Source organism: Chaetura pelagica, unplaced genomic scaffold, assembly GCF_000747805.2.
Source record: "Chaetura pelagica isolate M959 unplaced genomic scaffold, ChaPel_1.0 scaffold36, whole genome shotgun sequence".
In the NCBI taxonomy this organism is placed as follows: domain Eukaryota; kingdom Metazoa; phylum Chordata; class Aves; order Apodiformes; family Apodidae; genus Chaetura; species Chaetura pelagica.
The window spans coordinates 475,194-492,653 of NW_009953726.1; the positions used below are offsets into that span (position 1 = coordinate 475,194).

Genomic DNA, 17,460 nt, shown 5'->3' on the forward strand with positions numbered 1-17,460 from the left:
CTGCAGCGCCTGCACTTCCTCCTTCACGACCCCCAGACCATCGTGCTCACCCACCCTGAGGAGTCCCACGTGGGGCAGGAGCATCACCCCGACACCCACTACAGCTTCAGCTTCGACCGCCTCTTCCCCCCGGGACCTCCCAGGGTCAGGTGTTTCAGGAGGTTGCCCTGCTGTTCCAGTCTGCACTGGACGGGTACCACGTCTGCATCTTCGCCTATGGCCAAACTCATCAGGAAATTCAGCAGAATTATTGCTCATTGCTATCTGAGGGATTCCTCCCATCAGAGATGGAATTTTGGACACTTCCAATTGATGAAAATGTGTAATCTGGGCTTAAAATCGTGCCCCACGTTGGGCGACAATAAATTGTTGTCACTGTTTGACTCAAGTCAGACAACAGTGCTCTCGATCCCCTCCCCCTCCCACCCAGGTATGGAAGGAGAGAGAGAAAAAGAGAGAGACTTGGCTGGATTGAAAACTAAACTACACAGCTTTAATTAAAACACTAATGAAAGATATAAGAGAATATATACAATTATATACAAATATGTTCAGATACGGGCAAAAGCCTCTCGCCTCCCCCCACCCCTCTGCAACTCCCACAGCACTTCCCTCAGATTGGACAGTCCCAAGGAATCCCGGAGCTGCTGCTGGAGAAAGTGGAGAGTGATGGGGGTCACAAGAGCTCGAGCCTAAGGGTCGACTGTGATGGACGGACGGAGGCCTCCCCGGATGCCGGCCATTGATGGAAGAGAAGGGAAGAAGAAGAAGGAAGGAAGTTGTCTTCTCTGACCTTCCTCTGAGCTTACGTAGATATATGGAATGGAATATCTCTGGTCAATTTTGCTGTCTGTCTAACTCAGCCTCCTACGGGGGGGGTCACAGATCTGAGCTGGCAGAGTGCAGGTGCGGCCTTGAAGCCTCAGTAGTTAGAAAAACATTCCACTGTCTTATCAGCTCTAGTGAGAGCACACTGTTGCTAGTTAAAATAAAGCTTACTGAAGGAAAAAAAACATCAGTAAAAAGGAAAGCTGGCTTCACCCTGGCTCAAACCAGGACACACAGATTCCTGTGTGGAGTCTGAAAAAGACTTCTTGAATTAATCTACAAACAGCTGCCACTGTAATGCACTCCTAAAGAAAGTGCAAATGCCAGATTTTAGTCCTTATTTAAGCAAAACCTCTCACTGATGTCAACAGAATTTTTGCCCGAGTGAGAACTGCAGGACTGGGTGTTTTCACCCTGGCTCAAACCAGGACACACAGATTCCTGTGTGGAGTCTGAAAAAGACTTCTTGAATTAATCTACAAACAGCTGCCACTGTAATGCACTCCTAAAGAAAGTGCAAATGCCAGATTTTAGTCCTTATTTAAGCAAAACCTCTCACTGATGTCAACAGAATTTTTGCCCGAGTGAGAACTGCAGGACTGGGTGTTAACACACAAAGAATCCCTACTGACAATTCCAATCTTTTTAACTTTAACATTCAGGTATCATCCCACCTGTTTCCTTTTTGAAATTTCCTCATGTCTATCCCCTGGCTTTTCATGAAAGGTTACCTTGAGGGCATTATAAAACATCCTAATAAAACCACCTTAACATTTGAAATTATTTTTATTCCATTAAAATATTTGACATATGTATTTCATATACACATAGCACAGTTTTCAAATGAGTTTATCTTCTATTTCTCATTCTAAATCTTACAGAATCGGTATATTAAAGAACTTAGGTTTAATGGACAACTTTTGGTTCTTCCAGTTACTGGGTTTACCTTATTACTTCTTAAAACTGAGATATACAAGGTCCCTAAAGAAATGTTCTCCCATAATAGTAAAGTACCACAGTGACTTCTCAAGCACTTGGTCTCTGGGGAAGAGTCTATACCCCAGAAGTTTGTGCCTAGGCTCATCCTATAATGCTTCTTGCCTCAGAAGTGCAGTGCAGCAAAGATTAGCACCTGAAAGGGAGATGTCTACACCAGTCTAAAAAGAAAGATACAGTGCAGAAGCTTGCAAAAAAAAATTAGTATTTATCCAGAACTTAAAACTTTCAAAGCTGTTTGCAGTAGGTACATCGAAGCCTTTGAGAATTAAACATTTCAGGAAAGGAACTTTCATTTCATAGTTGAAAAACATGACTAGTGCTCAGTTTTCTTTTTAAAATGCAGCATGAATGAGGCAAAAAAAAATCGTTCCATGTAGAGTCTGAAGGATAGATCCATGAAGGCTGTCTATTGTCATTACTCCAAAAATTTCTGAGAGCTATGACAATTACCATAAATAATAACTACCTCCAGGATCTCTCTGAGATGAGCCAAATACTCTTAAGATTTTACTGCTTTTTCAGCATTGGCCTATCTGTATCAGTAAGTACAAGAAGGAACAAGGGACGCATTCCAGTAAAGGACCAAATCAGGATGCAGGTAAGAGTGTGGGTACAGAAATATGAAACTGTGATTAAAGTAATTATCTGTTTCAAATCTCTTGAATCTTTGAAACCAATCCTGTAATTTCAGCAGGCACCTGCCATTCTCCTTCTCTCTCAGTGCAACTGGGCTCCACGTAGATCAAAACCTACATTCCCAAAAGGACCCAGTCCAGCAGTCCTCTTCAGAGCAAAGCCAACACTCAAAGCACACTAACAGCTTTTCTCTGCAGATAAGGAAAAAAAAGAAGTGGTACCAGCCAATTCTGTAAGGGTCAAAAATTAGAGCATTCACCAAGGACTCTCACTACAAATTCATTATCAGCAGGCTCAGAAAGGGTCCACCTCAATTTATCTCTCATAGATAAGCAAAGCCTGGAAAACCAAATAGAGCAGTCACCCATACCTCTCTTGAAGGTGCAAACTTGACTGCACAAGTGATGATCAGGGAAGATAAAGTACTGGATGGAAAAGCAGTTTAAGGTCTATTGGCTAGGGCACACTCTTCAAAGGAAAACCCGTGACTCTCCTCTTCCTCATCACAGGCTGTCAGCTTATGGCAAATGCACAAACAGTTTGCAGAGCAGAAACTAGAAGCATGAACACAGGTCCCAGCACAGTAACCAAACCACTAGTCCCGGGTCTGGTTGCTCTCTTGCCTTCCAGTGGCTCATGTTACATTGGTCAGAAACTGCCACTTCATCATCACTGGGTATTTTCCTCCCTCATCAGATGAACACATCAGATGGAGTAGCAGTACAGTGAGGACTCAAAAAACCACCTACTGCTCATTAAAAATTTTGACTAATTACTCCAGGGCCACTCAGCTGCAAGAAGTCTCAGTGGAAACTCCAATAAGATTGATGTGCTTGCTTTCCTTCCTGCAAAGCTGGGACAAGCGATAGATGGCTCAACCAAACTCATGAAATAAGATCATAACTGTTATTGTAAGAAGCCTTGTTAGATGACTTATATACAGGGATTTGTTCACTATTCCTAAAGAAATGAAAACAGCAGCAGAGACTCTGGGGTTAGCTGGGTTTATCTGACTGGGGAAAGTGCTAGCTTTTCTTTAAACTTCTGATTTCTCTTTGATTGCACCAGCGTTTTGTACCTCCTGAAACAGAACATGCCTTTGATTCTTTTTAAGTCAATGCAAAAATAAACACCATAATCCATTGAAAGGTCATTATACTCACAGTGAAGAAAACAGGACCTGTGTCTATAGGTACTAACCCTGGTTTTCCCAGGAACATATTTTACTGTACTTTAAATTGGGTGGCCAATTGACTATCAAAATGCACACTGCCCAAGATCTTGGCCCATAAAGTCACGGGTGAGGAACTAATATGGAAACTAGTAAGATGTATGTGTAACTTTCTCCTCTCTGATCCTTCCATGGGATTAATTAAAAATTATCTAAGTTAACAGAACACCAAAGAATATGGTCCTGTCTTCCTCACCCTCGTCATGTGCTCCTGCTACTCCTCAAGCCAGCATGAGCCATTCCAAGCCACTCAGATAAACTGTCTAATCCTCAAAGTTATGTTTTCAGCCATTGAAGTCTTCTGCTGTGGCTGTATAAGGGCTGGTGCTGCTGAAGGGAACGGGGTGGGAATGTACAGGCAGGGAGCAATGACTGCCTTGGTAAGTAGCACACACTTCAGTGGGAAAACCTGATCATGACACTGTGCCCTAAGGAAAGGCAAGCACATATGTCAACCAGCACATGTGCAGGGGACAAGCCTGGTCAGTGAGCGACAGCTGTTTGCTCACAAGTAACGAGCTATCGCCCTCCTGGTGGGACCCTGACAGGAGCCAGCAGTGAGAAAAGTCTCAGCCTGAATTTTCATTTGTGAAACAGGCACCAAGACAGACAATAACCATGGCATGAAAACATAATTACAGTGATGTGAGTAATGTCAGGGCATGGTTGCAAACTCTGAACTGCTATGGAGTGTTTGACTGACCATCATCCCTAAGGGCAAGTTTCTGAGCAGCTCCAGCCTCTGGAACACTTCAACTCCCAAGAACAGACCAGTCTTTTGAGGCAGATTTGACACTTCCATAGGGATGATGTAACAAACATGTCGCTGTTCATTTCATATATATATATATATACACATATATATATATGCAAATACATGAAGGCTTCTACCTAAGATTACCTCAAAGAGAGCAATAGCTATATTAGTTTTTTTCATTTGGTTGGCATATAAGACATTGGATTATTGATAAACAAATAAACAAATGCTTTCTAATAGTCAATATAGTGCTTCATGAGAGGTATGCGGTGTCAGTGTAACAGTGCTGCACAACACTGAAGAGCCTGTCAATCACTGTCAGTAAGAAAGGACAGCATGATACCACCCTTAAAAGTTTCCTATAAAGTCTACCAGGAACAGTCTTGAAATGGTCTCTTAGCAACAGTCAGTAAAATGTCTTGTGATTTTTATTTTTTTTAATTAACATGAAGAGATTATGCATTTAATTTTTAACTTCCAAAAAGTAAAAATCGCTTTGAATTAAAATAACTGATAAAAAAACTCAGAAAAAAGGGTATTTTAACCTGAATTCATAATAATAATTGGTAAAATGAACCTGTCTCCATATTGAGAAGGCATACAGTAACAAATTTCCCCTATTCTAAATCTCTAAGCACACAATATCACATTAAAAAAAGAATATTTAACACAAAAAAATACCATTGTGCTTCTGCAGAGAAGCTGCCTCCTAAATATTAGATAGATCAAGAGGAACTTCAAATAAAAGTGCTCAATTTCATGACCACTGTAGAGCTGTTTACAATTTCATCCAAAAGAGGACAATGACTGGTCCAAAAGCAGAATGCAAGGCTATCCTGATCATTCATTTAATCCATAATGGAAATTTCCCTGGTTAGAAATTCTGACCAGCTGAGAAGGATGGGCTATCATACAAAGAAACAGAATACAGAACAAAGATTTTGTCACCACAGATGCACCAACTTTTAAAAGCTAAATCCTTAAAAGCTTGCTTCACTAGAGAGCAAAAGTAAACCTAAAAAAAAGAGGATTACCTGGGCGGAACTGCTTCACCACAACAAAACACTGCCGAGAAGTATTGAAGATCAGGATTGACACACTGAGGAAGACAGAAAACAAAAGATCAATGCTTTATGAAGGATTAATGCAAAACTATTAAACTTGCATCTTGTCAATTCAGCTACACAAATACACAGGAAAATTATTACTAAAGCCACAATGCACCAAGAACCTTGTCCAAAAAAAGTCTAACTTAGGAAGTCTGCTACTAAATAGTAATAACAGGAAAAAAAAATCCCTAAAAATAATAATAAAAAATTCCTCCGTTATATCAGTGCCAGAATAGGACAGTCTAACTTTTAGGCACAGTCTAGTCTCATTCAGTGCCAAGGACTTTTGTATAAGCACAGAGCATCTCCTATCTGTGGCTACTGTCCCAGCTTGGGCCTTAAAACAGACTCCATCCAAGCCCAATTCTGTACAAATTTAAATCAGAAGCAATTTTAACTGTTAACATAGTCAGTGGTTTAAAAGTCACATTTTAATCTTGCCCCATCCTCTTTCATTGTTTAAAATACAAGTGAGAGGGAAACCTGGCAGGCTGAGTATTTGGAGACGCTCTAGAAGTGGGGAGTACTGATGTTCCCTGCACTCTTTTCCACTTAAATAATTCTCAGATTTTACTAGTTTAAAAAAAATGCAGACAAAAGTCTCTCTCCTGCCTTGGTAGCCCATTAAAGCATGCAAAAACAAGTGTATATTTTGCTCATTACCATGGTAGCATTCTCTCATTTGTTAGGCCTCACTGTATGTAATTGCAAAGTTAATTCATTATTCTATGAATTCTACAATAGATTAGACTAACAATGGCATATTTGCAGAGTTAAGTCAAACTTCCAGCTTGCCTTGTAAAAGAGCTGTATATTTATTTTCACCATTTGATTTAATAATGAAGTCTCAGGCTGCCAGAGAAACTGCTATTTGATGATTATCAAAAATAATGTTAATGTTTATTATAATAATACATTTAAACCAAAACAGTAGGGAGAAGTCCAGATGTTAACATTTATATTCATGGTTGCTGTTCTCAAAGACCTGTACTGCATATTGATGGCTTCCTGCCCCAGGAGATGTCATTTGCAGGCAATTTTAAAGCAAAAGGGTTTAGCCTTTGGAGAGGCTGGAGAACATTCACTCTGTTTACTGGCACAGAGGTTCCTTCAAACCTAATGCCAAAATAACTGGGAGTTATGGTGTAGGTTGCTAGACGAGAGAAAGTTAAACCACAGCCTATAATGTTTTTAGGTTTACCTGGGTGTTATTCTTTAATTATTTTTTTTTCCTTTATATGATTGTTCCTTTCCCCCAAACAGTACTGTCTGAGGGGAAGTGCTACACTAAATAAAAGGGGGAAAGGCTCTACTGCTGCTACTGAACCTTTGCTTTTTGTCCATGGGTCTAACAACATGCAATGCCTGAAACTGAAGACTGCAGCATCTAAAGCTGCGGTTACAGAGCAGAGATTTCCTGAAGCAGACAGTTGCCTTTCACCTTGATTTACATCCTCCACCCCAGGCTTAATCTCTTCCTTGGCTTGCCTCCTTCAGCACGTCTCATTGAATAACTCCTACCAACTCATTAAAAATGGCTCAGCTAATAGACATTATTTTTTCCTAGGAGTCAATCACTTGAGATTTTTTATGGAACAGATGGGAAAATTAAAAACAATCTGTCAGAATTAAGGAACAAGATCAAATTAAGCTGGAAAGGAGTAGCAGCAAGTTATTACAATTGTCTGCTTCTCACACCATCTTGAGATGAGAGGGTACAGAAATGGCACAAATCTGTAGAACTTTCTATTTAATTACTTCTAATTTTCAGAGAGACTGACAAACAATTTCGAACATAAATTTACATTTTTTTTTAACAAACCACAACACGCAAGTTCTAATATTTCTTGTCAGAGCTGGAGAGTCATGGAGGAGGAATTTCAGAATTCTTAGGAGGAGTATGACCTTCTTAGGAGGAGTGTCACATAAGGAATGACATTTGTTACTTCTTATTCCACAAGAAACAATATAACATGAAATATTTCCACAGGTTAGTGGGTTTATAACTTCTGAAAACCCATCTGAACCTTCACCCAGAGCAGTTACTCGACTATTATAGAAAGTTAGGGAAACTCTAATCAAATTATCAATGGATTCTGTGATTCTGTGAAATATTTTAAGGAAGTTATCTACCTAAAATGTCAGCAAGACATACCTACAAAGACCAGCTAAGCTGTACTTGATCTCTTTTGTCACAGAACCACAGAATGTTAGGGCTTAGAAGGGACCTCTGGAGATCCTTGAGTCCAATCCCCTGCCAGAGCAGGACCAAATCTAGGGCAGGTCACACAGAAACGCATCCAGACAGGTCTGTAAAGTCTCCAGAGATGGAGACTCCACAATCCCTCTGGGCAGCCTGTTTCAGTGCTCTGTAACCCTCACAGTAAATAAGTTTTTCCTCATGTTGAGGTGGAACTTTCTATGTTCTAGTTTGCATCAATTGCTCCTTGTACTATCACAGGGCATGACTGAAAAGAGATTGGCCCCTCCTTTTGTACCCAAGTTTGCAGTTAAAGTGTGCTCAGGCCTGGCATCTAACACCATGTTTTCCACACCACTGTTCAGTTAAGGATCTCATGTAGCATTTAACCATTTAAACTTCAAAGAAAACCCTGAACAAAATAGGTAAGTATTAGGATTCTCTAACAGGTATTTGGCTTCCCTAAAATGTCTAAGTCAATATGCAGAAATTACATCCAGCTGACACATGGATATCTGCAACACAGGAGTTCAGAATCTTAATTCTTTCTCCACTTTTAAGACTCTCATTGAAAGATAAGATATCCAACTGGATACAACCTTAACAGCTGAAAACACCTCCTACAAGACTTTAGAGAGTGACACTCTTGTGTCACCATTGGCCTAGAAAACTATTTGCAAAATGTTTCCTTCCTTCCCCCGACATAGTACAGCTCTGTATTTATTGAACTCATGGTAACTGATGGTTTCACATTCCAGGTGAGAGGACATTTATATAGAAATACCACTACAACTTCACGTACTCAAATCTCAGAAAGGAAGGGGGTGTTTCTAGGAGCAATGTAAAAAACACAGTATTTGACCACAGCAGTTATGAGGTAGGGAGACAGATGAAAACTGACATCCTGTTAAAATGTGCACACACACATGGACAGATAGAAAGTGAATTCTTTTGAAATACATCCTAGCAATTAAGATCAGCAAATGAGCTTTGCCAAAGCTATAAGAACATGTACTTCTAGAGATCCAACAAAGGAGGGCAGGTTTTGGGGAGTGGGGGTTGGGGTGCTTTGGAGTTCTTTTGTGGTTGTTTTTGTAGGTTTGGGGCTTTTTTGTCTGAGGGGTTTTTTTGTTTGTGTTTTGGTTTATGTTGTTTTTTGGGGGTTGTTTGTTTTTTAATAGAAATGTAATTTCACCTTGTACTCATCAGTTTGGTAATCTTCTGCCTTGATGATTTGTCAGTTTCTGACCTGGGCTACAGTTAATCCACAAGCAACTGCTAACACTTACTGATTGATTTTTATGAGACAAACTTTTAAAATCCTTTAATAAATAATAATTGATCCAGCCTTACTTTATTTGTACGTGATCCTCATCTATACTTTACAAATGTGAATTTGAAAAACTAAAAAATGTTTTAAAAAATAAAAGTAATTGTGTAGTAATAGCAAAGGAAAGGACAAGATTCTCTTGTATTTCTATGAATGAAATAAGACTCTGAAGGCTGGAGATGAGGATTTTTAAAGATAATCTTCTACTAATACTATAGTATGCTAAGTAATATGGGCAAATGAACTGACCTTTCTATAATCATTGTAAGAGCAAGTCAAGATCTCTGCGTGTGGATGTCTAGCACGGTTATGTGTGTGTTACACAAATTCAAATCAGAATTGAATAATGGAAGGTAAAGTACCTAAAAAAAGACTGATATTAACATTGAAAGCCAGGGCTTTCCAGCTATTAACCTTAGCCACTTCCATCTACTTTTAAAGCCTAAAAATTGTTTCAAGTTTAGTTTAACGTCTGTAATGCAGTTTGTGCTGCTTACAAACGATAATCTTGGCTCCACAGTGAAGACTTTAGGAAGTAATGATCTTTGATTTGAAAAAAAAACCTAACAAACAAACCAGACCAAAACACCAAAGCCCTCCTAACAGAATCAGGGCTTGTGGTAATCCAGTTACTGTTCCCAAAGAAGACATTGAGAATAGAACAGCAGATTCCAAAAAAATAAACACAGAAATGGCGTGCAGGGGAAAAAAAAAAGGCAAATAATTGATTTAATCAGTCCCCCTGACTCTCAACAGTTTTTGGTATTAAAAATCCCTTTGATACAATCAGAAGAAAATAATCAAATGCAGTGTACAACCACAGAATATTTAGAGATGTATTCATGTCAGCTGGAGAGCATGTAAATATAAACCATGCACACAATACTTTTGCCCATGTAACTCATAAGGGAGCAAATGGCAAGACTTCTGAATTGTACTGGAAGGGAAGTTAGTAAGAAAAAAATCATTCCGATGTCAAACAATTATTTTAGCTTTAAAGAAAAAGTTTTTTTCTCACTGAAGTTATATTAATTTTGCTTTCTTTGCTCATTCAGTGTCTACAAATTAAACTTTCATATTGTTTTTTGTGTCAAGACTATAGTTCTGTGAAGTCCTCTTAAAATACTACCTTTGAGAAACACCCCAAATCAGGGTTAAAATATGATACTGAACGTGTTCTTTTCTTCCTCAAATCAGAAATGACTGTGTTTTCAATTTTAAAGTGATAATCAAAAAACCCAAGTTTGTTTAAAAGTTAACAATCAAAAGTAATTTGTTGTGAGAATTCATCCTTAAGGAGGGCCTACTTCATCTTAAGTTATTTCAGAACCGGTTTTGGTGACCATGAGAAAGAATGGCATGTAACCCCCGTGTCACTTCTGTATTGAAATTAACTATGCATTTCACAGCTGGACATGTCCCTGAAAACTTCTAATGTGGTATCTAAAGTACTGTCTTCTTCCTTCTATCAGAGCAGCACTTAGTATTTTAAGCCACAGAAAACAGTCCCTTCATTTTCAGAAGAGACGTAATAAAGCTGTACCCTTTGATTATTCTCCAGTGCAATTTCTTTAGTTTCCCAGAGCTTTGACTATAATGCAGATAGTCTTGAGATTAAACGTGTGTGCTTGCACAATCTTTACTGGTTCATTTAAGTCTTCCTTCAAAGCATTTTACATTTTTCAAAGGCCAACACCAACCCAATTGGCTACTTAAAATGCAGTCTATTACAAAAGCAAAGCTATAAGCTCCTGACAAAAACATTCAGCCCTTTATACTAATCACAGATAAAGTGGATTTGGCAAAAGATAATTAGAGACATCTAGAAGACTTGTGAATTCTGATGAAATTTGAATGTTTTCTCCAATACAACTTAAATATTTAATACTAAGTAAAACCAGAATAAAGTGGTGAGACATGTACGGTTAAGTAAATAAATATTACTTTACTTTGGAAAAAAATCAAAAGGAAGATTAGTTTCAGTAAACTGAACTCCAGCAGGAAGTTGTTTGTGATACCATAAAGCAGGAAGCCTATGTTTGGTTAATCATCAGACCGGTGGAAGAATGAATTAAGAAGTGCTAACAAATCCATATAAAGGCACTTTTAAAACATAATCTCTCTCTTCTTGTAAAGTAGTAATTTGCACCCAACCAAAGAATAGGATGCAAGGCAACTTCTGTGGAATAAACAATCCTCCCAGCACCCTGTTTTCATATAACAAAGAAAAAAATAGAAAGTAAATTCAACTGCAAAATAAATGAGACATCAAAGCACGTTGCTCTCAATAACATTCCTCAAGTGTCATATTTTGGCCCGTATCCCAGGATACCCTTGGAAATTACACACTGCATCTGAATGGGATTCTTTCAACAAAATATTTTAATAAATAAATTCAGGTTTAATTCTAGTTTATTTGATTAAATACAGCTTTCTGGGCATTATGTGCAACAGATGTCAGAGCCTAATGGGCTTTTGTTCCAATTCCTAACTATTTGTGAAGCTGATGTTTATAAATGCTATCACATAATAAGACCAATAAAGAATCCATCTAAAAAGTCTGATTCACTTCTGAAATGGCAAAAATCAATGTTTTAAAAATAGTATCAGATTTCAAAGGCAGCTCCAAAAATAAAAAACCTGAGTGTTCTGCTTTGGCTAATAAGTAATGAACCAGAAAAACCAAGTATGAAGTGAACACCACAAATCTTTTCTCAGAGATAAATGTACAGTTTCACCACCACTAGTGAGAAACATAGACTGAGAAACTGGCAGGTTTTGACATTTTACCTATTTTCCCCCATTTCTAGAACAATCACTTGAATGGTTCCTTTTTTTTTTCCAAGAGATAATTTCAGATAAATTTCTAAAAATACAGGCACTTAGATTATAGAACATTTCCCAGTTTTCATAAGATTATTTTTACTACTCCTGAAGGTAGGCCATGACCATGCTACTGTCTCTAGACCATGTAAAATTTTGGCACTCTTCACACAAAACAGCTTTAATTCAAAACCACCTGGAAGCAAAGGGAAGACTCTTCTTGATTTCAGCAACTACAAGAGAATAACCTTCTCCACTTGAATATTATTGCAAATAATAAAAAATGAAATCCCTACAGTTGTAAAAACTAGATGCATCTAATCTGGATACCAGAAATCTGTATTTAGAAATGTATGACTCTTCAGCCAAAACTCTTGTGTAGCTGCTTAGTTTTAAGAATTTATATGGATTCTTTTCTTAAAATTAGGCAAATATTTAACTTCCCAATAAAGCCATACTCTCAGTTAAGATTTTATTGTCATTTTACCTTATTTCAGTGATACAGCAGAGAAGAATTTATGTGCTATCATATAATATACTTTGAAAAGTGAACAGAGAATCTGAAAACCTGGGGTTTGAAATTATTTTTCTCTGATAACTTTACAGCACTGAATATATTTTTATTTTTGTCTTGTTGCTATGATTTTATTCAGATCTAATCCTAAGGTAACAACATTATAAGACATCTTAAAACACAGTCAATATGCCTGTAGAATTCCTGGCACATAAGCAGAGGATCTGTCAAGTCTTCACCCTAAAAAAACCCAAAAATGAAAAGCAAAAAACCAAAAGCATTAAGTGCAATTTATTTGCAAATATCGTATGCAAACAAATAGTGTAAATACTTGGGTTGAAGGAAACTAATAGGCTACTATGTTTTTTCTTTCCAATAGGAGGAAAAATATCATTATTCTGAAAGCACTCTTGATAAACAGATAACAAGACTAGACCTCAATGTCTTCAATGACAGTGATTACAAAACATGTATTCCTAGATTGTCACATTGCCTGTTGGTAAAAATGGTTTCTCAGTGTATGATGTAAAAAACATTTTCCATGTGAGACACCATTTCTTGTTCTGTCATTGATTACTGATGAAATGTAATTATTCCAGCCTGCTTCATAACATTCATTTACATTTTTGTGATAAGTAGTAGTTTTTATCTTCAGTTGTGTTATCCTTTGCATGAACATGCCCAGCCATTATTACCTTCTCTCAGTTATTATTTCACTAAACTTTTCATCATTTTTGTTGTTTGTTGAATTACATCCAGTTTATTTTAAACAGTGCATTATCTTCTGCATTATCTTTGAAGATAATCAAGAAAATTCCACACCATTGACACCCTGGAGGAGACATTACAAAGACCTTACAAGGTTTACAGTACAACAGCACATCATTGCACATAAAAGGCACATGCCACCCAAGGAAGATTTTTATGGTTTTACCTATAAAGATGTTAAAAAGCTGTATTTTACCCAAAAAGCTGCTGTGATAATTCTTGCACAAAGGAAGCATCTGAGTTAAGTTTCATGGTTTCTTATAATACCCTAGGACATAAACCAGAAGAATACATCCAGGCTTAAGTTTCCATAAAGCCCAAATGATCTGGCACACGAAACAGGAGAAGGAATTTAATCCACTCCTATAATGTGGTCAGGGCACATGACTTCCACCCTGTCTCCATAGCTGCCTGCTACAGCCACTGAGCCAGAATAGCAACCCCAGCTCCTGCAGGCCACTCGCGACCCGTCACCTGGCGGGCTCTGGTGGCCTGGGCAGCAGCAGGGGCAGCTCCCGGGGCAGCTGTTCCCCATGCTCCCCGACTTCAACGGCCTCAGATGCCAGTATTCGACCAGGTAACTTCAGAGTGACCCGCTGTGTATATTCAACTTCCCTTTCTGAGTTATGTCCATTTTTAACTTGTCTTGAGAACCTCCTTTCTCTTTCCGCCCAGTCCTGGTACCTGGTGGAGACAACACACTGAGGTGCGGATTGCCTTGCTTCCCTTCAGCCTGCAAACTCCCTCCTGCTGGAAAACCACACTTCTTACTTGTCCTTATAATACATTAAATATAAAGCCTCTTTTCTAAGCAAATAGTTAAATTAAATTAGGAATTAATTTGCTATGAATGTGAAATAAATTAATCTCTTTACTTAAAAGAAGCCAGTCGTACAAGGCACGAATATTATTTCCTTCTCCCTTTAGGGAGATAAGAAAATACTTAAGAAGTTTTTTCCATTAAGAATGTGTAAGTCAGGAAGCATTAATGAGTCCCTGTGACATGTTTCTGTAGTTAAAAACAGAGCATAACAAGGGTACAATGCACATGCAGAGTTGTAAGGTTTCTGGTCCTAATGCCTTTTCCTTGTCACATGATATTTTCAGGGTTAAAAAGAACTCACAAAACAATCTTGCATGCAATTTGGTCTCCTCAATATTTTTTTCTTTCAAATGTAGTGCAGTTTGCAGTGATTTTTTTAATATACTTTTAAATAGAGAAGTAGTCATAATTTTGCTTTATATTGGAAAGCTGCCCTTCTATTTGTCAACTAGCAGAAGTTACAGTTATGCTCCTGTTCTTGAACGTTATTACTGAAAGCACAGAAGTGAGCACATGACTGTACACTGACCTTCACCTGTTCCCAAATTATGTTTTTTAAAAGCCTTGAATCTGTTTAAGGGGAGCTGCTGAAACCTGAAACGAACTTGGTCTATTGCTGTATAAAGCAGATGAATGTAAAACCTCAGGACTACATTTCAGGCTTTTATTGTACTAAATAGAGCAAAATTAGGATGAGAGAGAATGTAACAGGAATGTGAGCCTGATTTTAGAGGTGTGGGGTTTTTTTTTGTTACAGGCATAAATTAATACTTTGCAATATTTGGTACATTTCCATTTCTGACAGAAGAGCAGGCATTTGTAGGAAGAAAATATCCTCCTGGTAAGGTGTTGTTGTTGGTTTTTTTTTTAAAAGCATTGACCTTAAAAAAAAAAAATAACAACTCCTCCCCCCACAAAGCACAACATCACAAATTGCTAATTAGTTGTGATAGACTCATGTCTAAGGAACATCTTCAAATACACCTTGCACTTACATTTTCATCTCTTCTACTCCTCCTGATTTCATAATGAGCAAACACATCAGCTGAGTATTCAGAGGGAAACTAAGCTTAATTAGAAAAGCAAGCAATGCATAAAATAACTGCAGAAAGCATCTTCTGCTCTGTATATCTGCCCAACACAACAGGTCAGAAATATGTAGAACTTAGGAGCACCACCTCAATAAACTTGTTAAATAATTACAGTTGAAAAGATGCAATCAAAGCTTTTTATATTTCTGCATTAATTTTTTAGTAATCTTCTCTGTTATTTCTAATGGTGTAATAAAGCCTTGCAATGAGCTCTGATAATTATCAACTTTATGTTTCAAATAAAGATTAATTTAAATGTAACTCCATAGGACAAGAATGCATTATTTTCCAATAGAAAAATGGCTTATAAATTGACAGATTTCTAGAAAAGTTTACAATTTTTTGACAGTTGTCAGATGGGAACTGTGAAATTAATTAGCTATTTAACCTAATTATAAATTAATAGAAAACTCCTGCTCAAAATAAGACAAACTTCTAAGTCAGGTCCTATTTCTTGTCCAGTTAATTATTAGTTTCTCCAAGGATGGAGGTTCCTCAACCTATCTAAGCAAATTGTTCCAGGACTTAACTACTCTTCATGGGTATGTCTTTGAGTCCTGGATCTTCCTTCTGTTACAATTTAAACATTATTATGGTAGGAGATGCTCCTGCTTTTGTCTATACTACCACACAACTGACCTTCATCAACATAGGTTTTGAAGGTTTGCCTTGGTAACGGCTTATTGTGTGGCCAGTAATCATTTTGCAAAATTATTTTTTATTTTTTTTCTTTCACTGGCATAGAGGGACTGTGAGCAGGGAATTATATGTTCAGTAGAAATGACAAACTTAATAAACCAGAGGTGACTCTAGGACTAATACCCTACTTCTGAACAGTCTTGATCTGAAGGAAGATCAAGAGCCACACACTGTAGACTCTAGCCCAGATCTGCAGTAACTAAGAATAATAAAAAAAAGGAACATCTAACACAAAACCTGCTATTTCAGCTTATGCTAATGTCACCCCAGCTTGCACATGGTTAAATGATCTTGTCCTACTGCAATACATTGGGAGATTTTTAAAGGAGGTGACTCACACATAAGGCAAATTAAATGACTACTGCAGTCCTCATGTTTTTATCTTTGTATAATTTAATCAGCTGTTCATCTGAACAGTTGGAAAGGATAAATTTATATAAAAATAACTTCATCTCTCTTATGAAGTATTTTCCTGTATGAAGTCTATATTCTGAATATCTGTCGAATACTGGCTTATGTTGACTTCACTGGAAATGAGAAAGAACACTGGGGCCCCAAATGAACCCAGCACACAAGCTTGCAGTTCACACTCATGCAGCAAGGAAGTCTTAAACAAATGTTTACTTATGCTGATGAAAGAGGATGCCAGATAAAGACATGAGTTAGCCTCATTGTCTGTGTTTTTAACAGCACAGTATCTTTCTGTGTGTGTATTCAGTATCATTAGATTCCCTATACATACCAAATACATGTAAATATATAATACATGCATACATACACTTCACAGATCTGGCATCCCAACGTGTATGTTCAATGTAGGTAAACAGCCTTTTAAAAAAAACCTTGGGAACATTTAACATTGCTGCAGCATTTTCAGAAGTAAAATAAGTTTTGAGTGCTTTTGGAAATGGGGTCTTAATCATAGAAAATGGATCTTAATTATGTAAAACACCTACAAGTTTCCTGAAAAAGCCATGTGCACTAGGAAATGCCGACCAAAAGGTCATCTGTTTTGGGGCCCCCACCTCTTCTGCAAAATGTTTTCTTTCATTAAGCATAATGAACCTCTGAGAGCCCTCCAAGTATGAAGTCCTTAATAATCTTCAGCAATGAGACAATGTGATTTTTCCATATCATTAGCATCACAGGGGTCCTATACAGGAAAATGTAGGGATTCAATGAATTATAAGGAATTCTGAACCTGATTTATCTAATAATAATTGGCTTCATATTCAAAAATAGAATTAATGTAAAGCTATGGATTTCCTATACAGACAGTTCACATGATTATCCTCGGTGTCAGAAGTTGCATTGAATTTACTTGTGAAAGACTGTTAGATACTCTACAGCTCAAAAGAAGTCACTAATAAGTTAAGATGGCAGCTGTTGTACATCTGAAGATAACAAATGTTATGTGACCAGGGATGACTGGCATGACATATGGCCGTAGCCTTTTTATACAGTTATGTTCTAAACAATTTTAAAAATGTCCACAAAAGTCCCTCAGAAATACTGCTCTCAAGGAGTTCATGGAAAACTGATCCTTTGATATTTACCCTTCTCAGTTAGTTGCATATATTCACACATTATCACAGAGTGATAATCTAAAGATAAAGCAAAAATAATAATACAAATTATTCATCTGGAAGTCA

The 17,460-nt window shown here is 37.5% G+C and overlaps 1 protein-coding gene across 1 annotated transcript in view; it reads right to left on the minus strand.

The window, feature by feature from the left end:
- NUDT14 (nudix (nucleoside diphosphate linked moiety X)-type motif 14) overlaps nt 1–15,045 on the minus strand; it is a 26,640-nt gene extending 11,595 nt beyond the window's left edge. Inside the window, exons 1-3 of the mRNA XM_010000692.1 lie at nt 15,014–15,045; nt 13,670–13,879; nt 5,486–5,550 (exon numbers count right to left, since the gene is read on the minus strand). Coding sequence (XP_009998994.1) covers nt 5,486–5,550; nt 13,670–13,879; nt 15,014–15,045 — 307 coding nt within the window. The remainder of the gene's footprint in view (nt 1–5,485; nt 5,551–13,669; nt 13,880–15,013) is intronic.
- Nucleotides 15,046–17,460: the final 2,415 nt, after the last annotated feature.